Here is a 17,189-nt window from a genome sequence, read left to right on the forward strand (position 1 = left end):
ATAGAACCTGACAAACGTCAGGGGCGAGGACCAACCCACAGCACTGCAGATATCCTGGATTGGGACACCTGCCATAAGAGCTTTGGAGGCCGATAGGCCTCGAGTGGAGTGAGCCTTGACTCCCAACGGGGATGGGAGACCAGAGGACTTGTAAGCGGTAGAAATGGCATCTATGATCCATCTACTGATTGTAGGCTTTGAGGCTGGGCACCCCCTTTTTGGAGGGCCGAAACAGACAAACAGTTGCTCTATTTTACGCCACATGGCAGCTCTGTTGACGTATGCGTCTAGCGTTCTAACTGGACACATACAGTTATACTTCCTATGGTCGGGCTCCATGAATGGAGGAGGATAAAACGCCTGAAGCGTGATTGGCTGTGGTGCTAGGGACAGGACCTTGGGAACGTACCCAACTCTCGGGTAGAGAAATGCTTTGGCCATCCCTGGGGCAAAGTCAATATCAGAAGGGGCCACTGATAGGGCCTGTAGGTCCCCAACTCTCTTTAGAGAGGTAAGAGCTAGCAGCAGCGCTGTCTTTATAGTAAGCATGCGATATGAGATCTCCTCTATGGGCTCAAATGGAGGCTTACTTAGGGCTTCTAGCACCACGGCTAGGTCCCACGTAGGAACCCTCGGTTTCACTCGAGGCGAATGACCAGGGGGTCTCTGCCCACTGAGAGGCCACCATGAGGGGCGTGGTAGGCAGATATGGCCGCCACGCACACCTTCAGGGTGGAGTGAGCTAGCCCCGCGGAAAGACGAGTTTGTAGGAACTCCAGTACTGTACCTATCGGGCAGTTAACTGGGTCTAAACTGTGTTCGCGACACCATAGAACAAACAGGTTCCACTTAAGGCCATAAAGTTTCCTCGTAGAGGGAGCTCTGGATTGGAGAAGGGTCTCAACAACCTCGGTTGAGAGACCAGCTTCTATGAGTTGCGCCCCCTCAGGGGCCATACCCTTAACTTCCACCTCTCCGGGTGGGGGTGGCAGATCGCGCCCCCAGCCTGAGAGAGGAGGTCCCTCCTGACGGGGATCTCCCACGGAGAGCCGTTGAGGAGGGCGATTAGGTCCGAGAACCATATTCGGGCCGGCCAGTACGGGGCTACTAGCAACAGCCGCACTTGATGCCGGCGTACCCTTTCCAGAACTCCCGGGAGCAGAGTGATCGGGGGAAAAGCGTACAGACGGAGCCTCGGCCACGTCTGTACCATAGCATCCAGTCCGAGAGGAGCTGGAGGAACTAGAGAGTACCAGAGGGGACATTGCGATGTCTCTCGAGTAGCGAAGAGGTCCACCTGAGCCTGGCCAAACACTCTCCAGATCTGCTTCACTACTTGTGGGTGAAGCATCCATTCCCCTGCCTCGACAGAACGTCTGCTCCCACATTCAGATGTCCAGGAATATGGACTGCTCTCAGGGAGAGAAGTTTTCCTTGAGACCACAGGAGGATCCGATAAGCCAGCTTGTATAAGGGGCGTGAGCGTAGACCTCCTTGATGATTTATATAGTAGACTACCGCAGTGCTGTCTGTACGGACCAGCATGTGACGGTTTCTCAGGTCTGGAAGGAAACACTTCAGGGCCTGGAATACGGCCAGCATCTCTAGGCAATTTATGTGCCAGGAGAGATGGTGATCGCTCCAAAGGCCTTGGGCTGAGCGGCCACTCATGACTGCTCCCCAGCCGGTGAGGGATGCATCTGGTGCTAGCGTGACGTGGCGACAAGGAGCTCCCAACACCGGACCCTGAGAGAGGGCAGCGCCGCGTGACCTTGATCTTGCGGAGTGGGTTGCCCCTCGGGGAGAACCCCCTGGTTTTGAGCCACCACTGCAGTGGTCTCATGTACAGCAGACCAAAAGGTATCACGTTGGATGCTGCTGCCATAAGACCTAACAGTACTTGGAACTGTTTGACAGTGAGTGACAGGCCTAGCTTGACCGCATTGACTGCAGTAAGGATCGACTCGATCCGAGCAGGTGACATTCGTGCCTGCATCGTGGTCGAATCCCAAATTACACCTAGATAAGTGGTTCTCTGTAGTGGAGAAAGCACACTTTTCTTGGCGTTGAGTCTCAATCCCAAAGGGGAGCGTCCAGAAGCATGGCCCTGTCCTTCTCTTTTAGGTCGGACAGGGTCAGCCTCTCCGCGGCCACCAGGGCTGCCATAGACCGCCCAACAGCGCGGGCGGTCTCCTTGGTGGCGCGGAGAGCGAGATCTGCCGTGCGGCGCATGTCTGTGACATTCACTTCCTCGCCGTCGCTTAACTCCTTCAGCAGGTCGGCTTGGTAAGCTTGGAGGATTGCCATAGTGTGAAGGCAAGAACCAGCCTGACCTGCTGCCGTGTACGCCTTGCCCATCAAGCTGGATGTAACTTTTAATGGCTTGGTGGGCAAGAACGGAGCCTTCAAAGACGACGCCGAACCGGGGGACAGATAGCTAGCCAGCGTCTGTTCTACCCGTGGCATCGTCTTATAACCATACTCCTCTGCACCCCCCACATTTCCATAGTTTTCAGAGGGGTTAAAGAGGCGGTAGGAGTACGGCTTCTCCCACGATCTAGAAAGTTCTTTATGAAGATCGGGGAAGAAGGGAAGGCTCCGTTTAGGGGGTGCTGACTTTGTCCGCAGGAAGCGTTCATCAAGTCTGCTTCGCTGCGGCTCATGATGTTGTTCTGCGGGCCAAGAGATGTTCAGCTTGGCGACCGCACCAGTCAGCACCTCCATGAGCTCCTCATAGTGAGGCGAATGGGGGGGCGGTTGGGGTTCTTCAGGGCTCTCCACATCAACCTCCTCGGAGGGAGATAGAAGAAGCCCTGAGACCTCCTCTCGGGGGGAAGAAACCGCAGTGCGGGCTTCCACATCCAAGAGGAGATCGCTCGATCCGCCGAGTGAGGAAGGAGATAGGGGTTCACCCGTCTCCATAGCCTCCAGCAGATCGAGCTGCGAACCCCACGAGTGCAGCTGCCGCTCCGCCTCGGCGGAAGCGGGGCCAGACCCGCGGGGTGTGCTGGTGAAAGCCCCCTCCTCAAAGAGGGCTTTCCGGGAACGGAGCACCCGCAGTGGAAGACGCTCACACTGCGGACAGTCAGCCTTTTCGAGGGCTGACTGTGCGTGCTCCGCTCCCAAGCAAACCACACATAGACTGTGTGTGTCCCCCACCAACAATGAAGCTTTGGCAGGGAGGGACACACCGTCTATGTGGGCGCTGAACCGCCATAGAAACTTTCTTTCCCCTGGTTGTCATATTGCTCAAAATAAATGTGTGCAAACTGGCACAAAAAAACAGCAATATGATACTAGACAGACAGACACAGAGCGCTCTCGCTGAATGACAAAAGCTGCCGCCGGCTTCAAACGCACGTGCTTTATACTTCCTGGTCGCGCCTGTGACATCACTCCCGTCGTACTATTGGTTGTTAGACAATGACTCAGAATGCTGCCCGCCAATGGCGTTCCCCATAGCGTTTCTGATGCGGCTCGAGTTCCCGGAAGGGAACGACCAATTTCTTGGTTTGCTTGTTCCACTTGACTGTTAACTTGTCGTGGTATCCTGATATTAGACTTACTGTTACCCCAGTTGCTCCTTAAAGCTTTCGCACACAAGAGAAGCAAACTGTGGTCCTCTGACAGGAGGCAGGTATTTGATTATTTGGAGTTTTTGATATTTGTTGATCAAGTTCCCATTGTATTGAACCTACTATCCAGGCTGGGGAGAGAATATGTTCTTTGAAGGAATGTGGCTCTGTGGCATGAATGTGGCATAAAGCATCAGCCTTTGTGTTCTTTGACCCTGGACAGTATGACAATGTAAACTGGAATCGACTGAAGAAAATATGGGATGGGGATGTCTGGATTTCAGCAAAATTAAGTTATTCTAAGTTTTTGTGGTCAATGTAAATAGTGAAAGGATGCTTAACCCGCTCATGCCAATGTCGCCATATTTCCAGAGTTAGTTTGACTGCCAGCAATTCCCTGTTTACAATATCATAGATACGTTCAGCTGGGGATAGGTTCTTGGAATAAAAAGCCACTGGATGAAGTTTAGGGTTTTCTCTAAACCTCTGGGAAAGACTGGCACCAACTCCTACCTCAAAAGCATCTACATCTACAACAAATGGCTTGGAAGGATCTCAGTTTCCTGTTTGGTTAAAGTTTCCTGCAGCTCCTGAGTCGATTATCACTTTCAATGCAAAGAAAAAAACTTAAGAGTTGTCGAGTAATAGGTAGTGTAAATGCATTGCATTCAAGAGACTGATACAGACTCACCTGTTGAGAGCGGGAAACTTGGTTTCTGCTTATAGCTGGGTGAATGGGGGACGAAGAGAACACTGCCAGATATGATGTCCTGCCTGTCCACAGTAAAAAACACAGTTCTTTCGAAGCTCAGTTTCACTAAGTCTTGCTCTACATGGGTTCTACTGTTGGGGCTTGGATAAGTCACTTGAACATTAGATGTTGGACAATTCAGAATAGGTTTAGACGGATGACAAGGTCAATTAGTGTGTCAAGTGTAAGCTGTTCATTCCTGAAAGCCAGCTCTATGAGAAGATCTGAGTTGAGACCTTTTGCGAAATGCAGCACAAAGTATCCAAAAGGCCTGGTCAAGTTACAATACCAGATAAAGAGTGGATACTTCACAAAGCAAATGGAATTTAGAGTCTCTTTATATAGGGTGTCTAATAAGTGTGAATTGCTTTCATGTGTGTCTAATCAGAAGTAGGGTGTACTTCATTTATATTCATTTATACATTTATATGTTATGAATATATATTATGATTATCATATTGCATATCATGTTTTTCTTGAATATTGTGCAACCCTACTTCTAACCATAGAAATGTTATAGCATCAGTATTTATTTATTTTTGTGTTAGTACACCTAAAAAAATAATTTACTTACTAGTTTGACATAAATTCCACTATTTAACCACTCTGTAACTTAAAGGAGGCTCATTGTTTGCTAATTCTCTGTAACTGAACACTGGTTTCAGGAGTTAATGCACAGCATCAACTTACTGTTTGAGAATGAGTTTAAGAGGTTCAAAATACTACTGAGCCCTGATCCCGCATGCACTGATAAAGAGATAGAAGATAATGAGGATCAGAAAAGTCTCAAGGAATGGACTCTGAAGATCACACTGCACATGCTGAGGAAGAAGAACCAGATGGATCTTGCTAACATACTACTGACCAGTAAGAGCTCCAAGTCATTATTACAACATGTAGACTAATATTAAGCTGCGTGTAAAACCAAGGTTATCTTATAACTTAATGATGTGTCTCACTCTGGGAAATTTTTATTGTGAGATACTGCCATGTAAAGTGGCCATTCACACTGAAAGTGTTTTTGTGTTTTCACATGCCCAGACAAACTAATTTACTTGATTGCATTGGGGCTTCAAAGAAATGTATGGCAGTTGGGCTTAAACCTTAGAAATTAAATGGATCTATGCTAGATTTATAGCATATACTGAACATATTGTCACATACGGAATCCTCTTCCATGGCCTTAGTAGTAATTTGGTTGCTTCACCTACTGTTTTATGAAACTCTAAATTCGAACATGCTGTTCTTTTTACAAACTATATAGTAGGGAAGTAGATGCAGAAGTAGAGCAGATGCAATATTCGGATGCAGGCATTTTGTGTTGTTCACTGGCTTTGCACTTTTTTCCCTCTGGTCATCAGCACTCATATCTGTGTATCAACAAAACCTCAAATCCAAGCTGAAGGAGAAATTCGAGAAAATTAACGAAGGAATATCAAATCAAGGATGTTCATCATATCTGAATGAGATCTACACAGAGGTCTACATCACAGAGGGAGGCAGTGGAGAGGTCAACAATGATCATGAGGTGAGACAGATTGAGACAGCAACCAGGAAATCAGAGACACAGGAAATACCAATTAAATGCAATGACATCTTTAAACCTTTACCTGAACAAGACAAACCCATCAGAACTGTGCTGACTAAAGGAGTTGCTGGCATTGGAAAAACAGTCTCTGTGCAGAAGGTCATTCTGGACTGGGCTGAAGAAAAAGCCAATCGGGATGTTCACTTCATATTTCCACTTCCTTTCAGAGAGCTGAATTTGTTGAAGCAGAATAATCTCAGTCTAAAAGAGCTTCTTTGTACTTTTTTCAAAGAAATAAAAGAACTACCTGTAACAGATTATAATGACTACAGAACCTTGTTTATATTTGATGGTCTGGATGAGTGTCGGTTAAATCTAAATTTCCGAAAGAATCAGAGCTTGTCTAATGTGACAGAATCAGCTTCAGTGGATGTGCTGCTGACGAACCTAATTAAAGGGAATCTTCTACCTTCTGCTCTCCTGTGGATCACCTCTCGGCCAGCAGCAGCCAATCAGATCCCGTCTGAGTATATTGATCAAGTTACAGAAATACGAGGGTTTACTGATCCTCAAAAGGATGAGTATTTCAGGAAGAGAATAAATGATCAGAATATGGCCAATAGAATTATCACACATGTCAAATTATCAAGGAGCCTTTACATCATGTGTCATATACCAGTCTTCTGTTGGATTGCAGCAAGTGTTCTAGAGAGAATGTTGATAAAAGCAGAGGGGACAGAAATCCCCAAGACTCTCACTCAAATGTTCACACACTTCCTGATCTTTCAGACAAAACTTAAGAACGAGAAGTATGATGGGAAATATGAAGTGGATTTTCAGAAGGCTCGGAAAAGTGTTCTGTCACTAGGAAAGCTGGCATTTCAACAGCTGGAAAGAGGAAACCTGATCTTCTATGAGGAGGACCTGTTAGAGTGTGGCATTGATGTCAAAGAAGCGTCTGTGTACTCAGGAGTTTGTACCCAGATCTTTAGAGAGGAGTTTGGATTGTACCTGGGGAAGGTGTACAGCTTTGTCCATCTGAGCATTCAGGAGTTTCTTGCTGCTTTATTCATGTTTCTTTGTTTTGTTCAGGAAGAACACAAGTCAACAATAAATGATGCTCTAAAGAAAGCAGTAGACAAGGCTTTACAGAGTGAGAACGGACATCTGGACCTTTACCTCCGCTTCCTTCTGGGTCTCTCGTTGGAGTCCAATCAGAGTCTCCTACGTGGACTACTTACACAAGCAGGAAGCAGCTGTCACAGCAAAAAGGAAATAGTTGAATACATTAAGATGAAGATTAGGAAGAATCCATCATCAGAGCAATCCATCAATCTGTTGTACTGTCTGAATGAACTGAATGATGATTCTCTAGTGCAGGAAGTCCAAACATACGTGAGCAGCACAGGTGCCAGTCGTCTATCTGGGGTCAAACTCACTCCTGCTCAGTGGTCGGCTCTGGTGTTTGTGTTATTAAATTCAGAAGAGGACCTGGAGGAGTTTAAACTGAGTAAATATGATTCATCAGAAGAATGCCTTCAGAGGATGCTGCCAGTTGTTAAAGCATCTAGAAAAGCAGAGTAAGTATTTAAAGGTGCACTAAGGATGTTTAAGTTTATGTTTCAATAGCCAACAGGACAGTAATTATACTGACACCTATTATTATAAATGCAGCATCACAAAAAAACATTTTTGTTATTTGTGGAAATACCTTGTTCATAGGTAGCAGTTAAACTGCCCACTGTTCTTTAGAAAAAAAGCACATTCTTTGCTTTTTAAGCGTAATCTGTATATTTGGAAAAGGTGCAAACATATATTAATGCTTCTACATTTGGAGCCATGAGGATGCAGTTCCCTTCCGGGAACTCGAGCCGCGTCATGGAACGCTATGGGGAACGCCATTGGCGGGCAGCACTCTGAATCATGTCTACAACCAATGAATGACGGGGGTGACGTCACAGGCGCGGTGACGTCATCGACCAGGAAGTATAAAGCACGTGCGTTTGACGCCCGCGGCAGCTTTTGTCATTCAGCGAGAGCATTTAGTGTCTGTCTCTGTCTTGCCATTGCTGTTTTTGTGTCCAGTTTGACACACTTTTATTTGAGTTAATGGCTTCAAAACAACCATTAAAAAGGAGTTTGGTGGTGAAGCGCCCACATAGGCAGTGTGTCCCTCCCTGCCAACGCTACATTGTCATTGCCTATGTGTGGTTTGCTTGGGAGCGGGGCACGCACAGTCAGCCCTCGAAAAGGCTGACTGTCCGCACTGTGAACGCCTTCCAGTGCGGGTGCTTCGCTCCCGGAAAGCCCTCTTCGAGGAGGGGGCTTTCACCAGCGTTCCCCGCGGGTCTGGCTCCGCTTCCGCCGAGGCGGAGCGGCAGCTGCTCTCGTGGGGTTCGCAGCTCGATCTGCTGGAGGGTTTGGAGACAGGTAACCCCCTATCTCCGCCCTCACTCAGTGGATCAAGTGACCTCCTCCTGGATGCGGAAGCCCGCACTGCGGTTTCTTCCCCCCGGGAGGAGGCTCCAGAGTTTCTCCTCTCTTCCTCCGAGGAGGTTGAGATGGAGAGCCTGGAAGAGTCACAACCGCCACCACCACGCTCGCCACACTATGAGGACCTCGTGGAGGTGCTGACAAACGCGGTGGCCAAATTAAACATCTCCTGGCCCGCGGAAGTATATCATGAGCCGCAGAGAAGCCGATTAGATGATTGCTTCCTGCGGACCAAGTCAGCACCTCACAAACGGAGCCTTCCATTTTTCCCCGATCTCCATAAAGAACTAACGAGATCGTGGGAAAAGCCGTACTCCTTCCGCCCTTTCTCCCCCGCTGAAAACTATGGTAATGTGGGGGGCGCGGAGGAGAGCGGCTACAGGACGATGCCACGGGTTGAACAGATGCTTGCGGGCTATCTGTCACCCGGCTCGGCGTCGTCCTTGAAGGCTCCGTCCTTGCCCACAAAGCCGCTTAAAGTTACATCTGGCTTGATGGGCAAGGCTTACACGGCAGCAGGTCAAGCCGGTACGTGCCTTCACACCATGGCAATTCTCCAAGCGTACCAGGCTGACCTGCTGAAGGAGTTCAGCGACGGCGAGGAAGTTAACATCACAGAGATGCAAAAAACTGCAGATCTCGCTCTCCGCGCCACCAAGGAGACCGCCCGCGCTGTGGGGCGGTCTATGGCAGCCCTGGTGGCCGCGGAGAGGCATCTCTGGCTGACCCTGTCCGAAGTCAAAGAGAAGTACAGGGTCACGCTCCTGGACGCCCCCCTGCAACCATCTGGCCTCTTTGGTGCTTCGGTCGACACCGTTGTCGCCAGGCACCAGGAGGCCCGCAAGCAGGCGGCGGCGTTCAGGACATTCCTTCCTCGCCACGTGTTCTCCTCTGAGGCTGCTGGACGGGGGCAGCCTCAGCCGTGCACGAGCTCCCACAGAGAGGCGCAGAAACAGAGCGTTGCCGCCCGTGCTCCTCCGGCCAAACCTAGAGGACCCGGAAAGCAACGCTCTAAGTCGGGGGCTTCCTCGAAGAAGAGGCCCGACCTGAGGGTTGTCCTCCAATCGAGGAGGTCCTCGACCAAGCGGCCCTGACGGTTGTGGCTCAGGGTCGTTGAGGGCAGCCCCTCTCGAGGGGGTTTGCACCGTACCCAAGTGTGCGGGTTTCAAACCCCCTCGGGGCCCTCAGGAGATTTGTCAGCTAACCCTGCCAGGGTTACAGGGCGCGGCGATCTCCCGCGAACGTCATTCTCTAGCTGTTCCGCCCTGAAACGTAGCGGCCCTGGAGAGTTCGCAACCCCCGCGGGGGTCTTCAGAGGAGCTAGTTCAGGAACTTCCTGCCAGCTCGCTGTTACAGGTCTCCGAATTAGTTCCTCAAATAAATCCAGACACCAGTCTCGAGAGGCTGGTTCCCTTAGTAAACTTTCTGGCAGCGTGGAAACTACTGCCAAATGTTTCTATGTGGGTCCTGCGCACTGTAGAGAAAGGTTACGCTATTCAGTTCGGCACCAAGCCGCCACCTTTCAGCGGGGTATTTCCAACCTTAGTAAGCCCCGAGCAGGGTCTGGTAATGGAACAGGAAGTAGAAACTCTTCTGAGGAAGGAGGCCATCGAGGTGGTCCCTCCTCAAGACAGGGAATCCGGGTTCTACAGCCGGTACTTCATTGTTCCGAAGAAGGATGGGGGGCTTCGGCCCATCTTAGATCTCAGGCTTCTAAACCGCTCAGTCAGAAAACTGAAGTTCAGAATGCTCACAGTCAAGCAGGTCGTGTCACAAATCAGGTCCGAGGACTGGTTTGTCACGATAGATCTAAAAGACGCATATTTCCACGTCTCCATCCTTCTTCAACACAGGAAGTTTCTCAGGTTCGCTTTCAGGGGCAAAGCTTATCAATACAGAGTACTTCCTTTCGGCCTAGCTCTCTCACCCCGAACTTTCACGAAGTGTGTGGATGCTGCGCTGGCTCCACTGCGACTCCAGGGCATCCGCATACTCAACTACATAGACGACTGGCTTATCCTAGCCAGTTCAGAGCAGTAAGCGGTTCAACATCGAGGTGTTGTTCTCGCTCACATGCAAAAGTTGGGGTTGAGACTCAACACCAAGAAGAGTGTGCTCTCTCCATTACAGAGGACCACCTACTTAGGCGTAGTGTGGGATTCGACCACGATGCAGGCACGAATGTCTCCTGCTTGGATCGATTCCATACTTACTGCAGTAAATGCGGTCAAGCTAGGCCAGTCACTCACTGTCAAACAGTTCCAAGTACTGTTAGGTCTTATGGCAGCCGCTTCCAACGTGATACCTTTTAGACTGCTGCACATGAGGCCACTACAGTGGTGGCTCAGGACCAGGGGGTTCTCCCCGAGGGGAAACCCGTTCCGCAAGATCAAGGTCACGCGGCGCTGCCTACGTGCCTTGGCCATGTGGAAGAAACCCTGGTTCCTCTCTCAGGGTCTGGTATTGGGGGCTCCCTGTCGCCGCGTCTCGCTAGCAACAGATGCGTCCCTCACCGGATGGGGGGCGGTCATGAGTGGCCGCTCAGCCCAAGGCCTGTGGAGCGATCACCATCTCTCCTGGCACATAAATCGCCTAGAGATGCTGGCCGTATTCCAGGCTCTGAAGAGTTTTCTCCCAGACCTAAGAAACCGTCATGTGCTGGTCCGTACAGACAGCACCGCGGTGGTTTACTACATAAACCATCAAGGGGGACTCCGCTCATGCCCCTTGTACAAGCTGGCGTACCGGATACTCCTTTGGTCTCAAGGAAAACTCCTCTCCCTGAGAGCAGTCCATATTCCTGGACATCTGAATGTGGGAGCAGACGTCCTGTCGAGGCAGGGGCCGAGGCCCGGGGAATGGATGCTTCACCCAGAGGTGGTGAAGCAGATCTGGAGAGTGTTTGGCCAGGCACAGGTGGACCTTTTCGCGACTCGAGAGACATCGCAATGTCCCCTCTGGTACTCTCTAGTTCCTCCAGCTCCACTGGGGCTGGATGCCATGGTACAGACGTGGCCGAGGCTTCGTCTGTACGCTTTTCCCCCCATCGCTCTGCTCCCGGGAGTTCTGGAAAGGGTCCGCCGGTTTCAAGTACGGCTGTTACTAGTAGCCCCGTACTGGCCAGCCCGAGTGTGGTTTTCGGACCTAATATCTCTCCTCGACGGCTCTCCATGGGAGATTCCCGTCAGGAAGGACCTCCTATCTCAGGCCGGGGGTGCAATTTGCCACCCCCACCCAGAGAAGTGGAGGTTATCGGTGTGGCCCCTGAGGGGGCACAACTCATAGGAGCGGGTCTCTCAACCGAGGCTGTTGAGACCCTTCTCCAATCCAGAGCTCCTTCTATGAGGAAACTGTATGGCCTTAAGTGGAACTTGTTTGTGAGATGGTGCCACGAGCACCACTTAGACCCAGTTAACTGCCCGGTTGGTACAGTCCTGGAGTTTCTACAATCTCGCCTTTCCGCAGGGCTAGCTCACTCCACCCTGAAGGTTTACGTGGCGGCTATAAGTGCCTACCATGCCCCTCAAGGTGGTCTCTCAGTGGGCCGAGATCCCTTGGTCATACGTTTCCTCCGCGGTGCACTCAGGTTGAGGCCTCGAGTGAAACCGAGGGTTCCTACATGGGACCTAGCTGTGGTGCTAGAAGCTCTATGTAAGCCTCCATTTGAGCCAATAGAGGAGATTAAGGATCGCATGCTTACCATTAAGACAGCGCTTCTGTTAGCTCTCACCTCTCTCAAGAGAGTTGGGGACCTGCAGGCCCTTTCGGTGGCCCCTTCTCATTTAGAGTTTGCTCCAGGGATGGCCAAGGCCTTTCTTTACCCTAGAGTCGGGTACATCCCAAAGGTCCCCTCCCTAGTGCCACAGCCTGTAACGCTACAAGCGTTTTATCCTCCTCCATTCGTGGAGCCGAATCACAGGAAGTTCAATTGCATGTGCCCAGTCAGAGCCTTAGATGCCTACGTCCACAGAGCTGCCACGTGGCGTAGAACAGAACAACTGTTCGTCTGTTACGGCCCTCCAAAGAGGGGGGGGGCCCGACTGCAAAGCCTACTATTAGTAGATGGATCATCGATGCCATATCTACTGCTTACGAGTCCTCTGGTCTCCCATCTCCCCTGGGACTCAAGGCTCACTCCACTCGAGGTCTATCTGCCTCGAAAGCTCTGACAGCAGGTGTCCCCATCCAGGACATCTGCAATGCTGCGGGTTGGTCCTCGCCCCTGACGTTCGTCAGGTATTACGAACTCGACCTCAGAGCCGCTCCAGGCTCCACTGTCCTCTCGACTTAGCGAGACTAGGTCCAAAGAGTCAGCCACCTCCCTAGCCAGGAGGAGACTTCTCAAGGCGCATTCTTTCTGCAGAAAGAAGAGAAGTCACTTTCGCCACTAAGAGATCTGCATCCTCAACCTTTTTGTCCATGGAAAACTAGACAAAAGCTCTTACTCTCGCGCTCTGCTGCTGTTACCAGACCGAGCTCTTTCAGTCCCTCTTGTTCTGGCAGAACCCCAGACAAAGGACTAAGACTCCTCGTGAGCCCGAGGGCCGAGGGGTGCCTCTCGCACTGGCTGGCGAACCAGGCAGAGGTTCACTTGTTCTCGTGTACCTGAGAGCCGAGAACCATACAGCCCTCTTGTCCGCGGAATGCTAGACAATGGCTTAATTCCCCTCGTGTTCTGGCGCAAGAAGCTATCAGACCGAGTGTATTTCGGTCCCTCTGGTTCTGGCCTTTCCCAGACCAAGGACTAAGACTCCTCTTCTGCCTGAGGGCCGAGGAGTGCCTCCTGCGCTGGCTGGCTACCAGGCAGAGGCCCCTACTGCCTTCCTCGTGGGCCCGAGGGCCGGGGATTGCAGTGCCCTCCTGTCCGCGCAATGCTAGACAATGGCTTATTCCCTCGCGTCCTGGCGGAGTTCCAGGCCGAGACTTGGATCCCTCTTGTTCTGGCTGAACCCCCAGACAAAGGATCACCCTCTCCTCGTGTGCCTGCGGGCCGAGGAGCACTCTTGAGGTCGAGTGCACTTTCGTGGGTCTGCGGACCGAGGACCACCCTACACCATCTGTCCGCGTAATGCTAGACAGTGGTCATTGCGGTCCCTCTTGTTCTGGCTAACTCCCAGACAAAGGACTAAGACTCCTCGTGTGCCTGAGGGCCGAGGAGTACCTCTCGCTCTGGCTGGCGACCAGACAGAGGAAGACTACCTTTCCTCGTGTGCCCAAGGGCCGAGGACCACGGGGCCTTCTTGTCCGCGGAATGCTAGACAGGGGCTCTTTCTTTTCCACCCTGGTTGAACAGACACTGCGCAGGGCTTGGAAATTATGGGGGCGTTGGTAGTCTCGTTCCCCATAGCGTTCCATGACACGGCGTCTCGTTCCCTCAGGGAACTAAGGTTACATACGTAACCCGAGACGTTTTCCCTCAGTAGAATGAGTGATCTATGTTGTTATTTTATCTTCTGGAAAACATGTAAATATCTTATGTAGCTTTTAATGGGTAGTGCTAAATGAAAAATAACATCTTACAGCAGAAAAGTTAAAAGTATTGGTCATGTAATCACAACACATTGCCAATAATTTACTGCAAACATGCAAACATTTGTTTCATTTATAGTTTTTAATAGTACAGTAAATGTGTGTAATCCTATTTTGTACAAAATTGTATACTTCTGTCACAGTCTGAGTGACTGTAATCTCACAGAGGAAAGCTGCTCAGCTCTGGTTTCAGTCCTCACCTTAAACTCCTCAAGCCTGAAAGATCTGAACCTGAGTAACAATGAACTGCAGGATTCAAAAGTGAACATGCTTTCTACTGCACTGGAGAGTAAATGCTGTAAACTGGAGATATTAAGGTAAGACTTTCTTTTTTAAAAAAAATTAAATTTTTGTGCATGCATATAGTGATACTTTGAGGAGGTCAGCTTTTATTTCATTTTTATTGCCAGTTTCATATGTAATATTGTATTTTAACAAAGAAAAACTGGTCTCATATAACCTGAAATATAACTTGAAAGTGCAAGAAGAGTTTAAGCTTTTTTTTTTTTTTACTTTAGTTAAAAGTTAAACATGTACGTCAAATTAACGCTCAAGAAGGTGAATTGGTTTTATTTTGGGTAAGAAATTAATTTTTTTAGAATTAAAACTGGATCACTTAGCTGTAATCACATTTTATTAGTATATACTTTATATATTTTATTAGTGTTGTTTAATAAATGTAAAATATTGTGTATAAGTGCCAAATGTCCTAACTGTGAAAATATTAATCTCTAAATCATGCCGTCACTGATGGAAAGGGGTCAAATTTGCAAAAGATGCTGGAAAATAATTATTTTTTACCTGTGAACGAGAAATATGAAAAATTTTGTTTTTGAAACAAAACGGAGGAAAAAAACCTTCTCATTTATCTATATTTCTTTTTAAGTAAAAAACACAAATTACCAGTACCCCAATCGTCTTAAACGAGTCATATCCTCTGGGTCTGAGTGCAATTATTGGATAGCATTATATTGTAGACCTATTAGAGATTAATCATAATAAACATGCTGCTACAATAAAAACAATACTTTTAAAATATGTTAATAGTTAATACACTCTCAAAAAGGATATGTTAATTTTTAACACATTGTTTGTGTTATGTCTATTTTAGCACATTTTGTGTTACTTTGTGATAAATGTGTGTTAAAAACGAAAAAGAAAAAAGAAAATATCCAACACAGTGTGTCCAACACAATATGTGTTAAATATCAGCCAATCACATTACTGCTTGCCTCACTTCATGAGCCGTTATTCTACTGAGACAAGCAAATTTCCTCGTGCTTCAAGTTTTCATCTTCAGAACATAACTTCGATGTGTGAAGGTAAGAAATGTTTGTATTTGCCATTATACGTTTTTAAAATGTCTTTTGTGATCGTTTGGAGACGGTCGAGGGCAGGGGCGGAGTGGCAATCGGGACGACCGGGACTTTTCCCGGTCGGCCGGCCGAAGGATTTACACAGCGGATCACAAATTGAGCGGGCGCCGAGGCGAACGCGACAGGCCTGAGCTTATTAGAATCATTGGCGTTACTAAATTCTCCGCAAATAGCGGCTAAATACTCCCACATACTCCCCCCTAAACGTCCAACCAATATTTATAACAGTTGCTCACTCTCTATCAGTGCCGGCCCTCCCTATAGGTGAACTAAGCGGCTGCTTAGGGCCCTGCCGCCACTAGGGGCCCCCACTAGTGGTCCGAGTCATTACGTTGCAAAGCGCGTGTCTGTCACTAGCCAAGTTTCTATCCAGTTTTTGCACTGTTTTGTTATCGACAAAGAGAATATGTGTAAAAAAACTGCAAAATTTGCTGTCTACATCCTGTTTTCCTTCCAACCGGCCTTTTACCGATAAAATGGTGTGTGTAATGACCTCATCCCTAAAAAAACGAACTGTCGCATAAGTTTTGGTGTATCGCAAAAAAAAAAAAAAAACTGCCCTTGAGCTGTATCCATACATAATTTCACCTATATTGCGTAAATTATATAGGCTAGCAGACTGTTCTTTATCCATTTGAAACAAAACCTAATATTAAATTGTATGTTAGCTAATTTATATTAACAAGTGTCATGAGTTTTTTTTGTACTTTGTCATAGACTATTTACTTGATCATCAACAATAATCATAAACAGGAGCAGTTGTATTATTATCATTTTTCTGATGAACTTTTATTTAGAAATGGGAATGTTCATTTCGGTTATTTTATTTCTCCTGACAACCGACGGTCGTTAAGACATTTTGCGGTCAGAGTTTTCCCGGTGGATTTTAGTGCCCCACTCCGCCCCTGGTCGAGGGGCATTTGGCACATATACGTGGTAAAACTGCCTCACGAATGGCGATGCAAGCTGCGCCTGCAAGCTTTATAGTTTCTTTTGTTAGATTAATTGTGAACAGAATCGCTTTTAATTCATCATTGACATGTTGTAGTGCTAATGAGAAAATGCATTTGTTCGTTGCGTCTTTCTCTTTGAAAATGAACAGCTTCGTGGTGACATGTATTTTGCAAATTGCCCTAAGACGCTAACATAATCTCTGATGCTCAAACTTTTCTTGCCTTTTTAGCTATCACTATTTTACAATATTCGCTATGTGTAGCCTAACAAAAGTGTCTTTATTTTACTCTTGCAGCTTTGACTGGAAGACACTCCTGAAGCGCTTGTGGCAGTTACTGACATGACAGAGACAAACGAGAGACAATCTCACGACCCTCACCATCACTTGTATGCTGATAAAAATATGTAAATAAAACAATTAATACTTAAGAGGTTGTCAAATACCACATTTTTTTTAAAGTACAAACTTTATTAACCATTAACAACTTTTCAGTCAAGGAACAAATAAAATGTTGAAATGATTGTATTGATTGTTTACCTCTCTTTGTTTTAACCTTTTTGAGTTATGTAATTGTTAGTAGCAGGTTTAATAAATTGTGTTTAAACTATACATTAGTTTGCAGTGTCTTTATTGCATACAAAAATTTGTTAAAAAAAATAACACATACTTGACACAAATTGTGTATTTATAACACAATAGTGTGTAGAAAAACAACCACACATTTTCTGTGTTAGCTGGAATAACACACTGGTTGAGTTAAAACTAACACAAAATGTGTTGTCCTTAACTAGACACAAAGGTGTGTTAAGAAACAACACAGGCTGTGTTGTTTTTAACACATCCTTTTTAAGAGTGTAGAAAACTATCCCTCCAATAAATTTAAAAAAGAGCTTGACTGACAGACAATCGAACCAATCATAACACCAAATCAGCCATGTTGTCCAACAATCAAAACAGAGAGGAGAGTAGATTAACTTTCGTG

The 17,189-nt window shown here is 47.7% G+C and overlaps 1 protein-coding gene across 1 annotated transcript in view; it reads left to right on the forward strand.

The window, feature by feature from the left end:
- Positions 1-547: 547 nt before the first annotated feature.
- Positions 548-17,189, forward strand: part of LOC141298995 (NACHT, LRR and PYD domains-containing protein 3-like) — a 48,397-nt gene continuing 31,755 nt past the window's right edge. Inside the window, exons 1-4 of the mRNA XM_073829279.1 lie at positions 548-622; positions 4,992-5,193; positions 5,688-7,434; positions 14,020-14,193. Of these exons, the coding sequence (XP_073685380.1) occupies positions 548-622; positions 4,992-5,193; positions 5,688-7,434; positions 14,020-14,193 (2,198 nt within the window). The remainder of the gene's footprint in view (positions 623-4,991; positions 5,194-5,687; positions 7,435-14,019; positions 14,194-17,189) is intronic.

This window comes from Garra rufa, chromosome 23 (assembly GCF_049309525.1).
Source record: "Garra rufa chromosome 23, GarRuf1.0, whole genome shotgun sequence".
Lineage (NCBI taxonomy): Eukaryota > Metazoa > Chordata > Actinopteri > Cypriniformes > Cyprinidae > Garra > Garra rufa.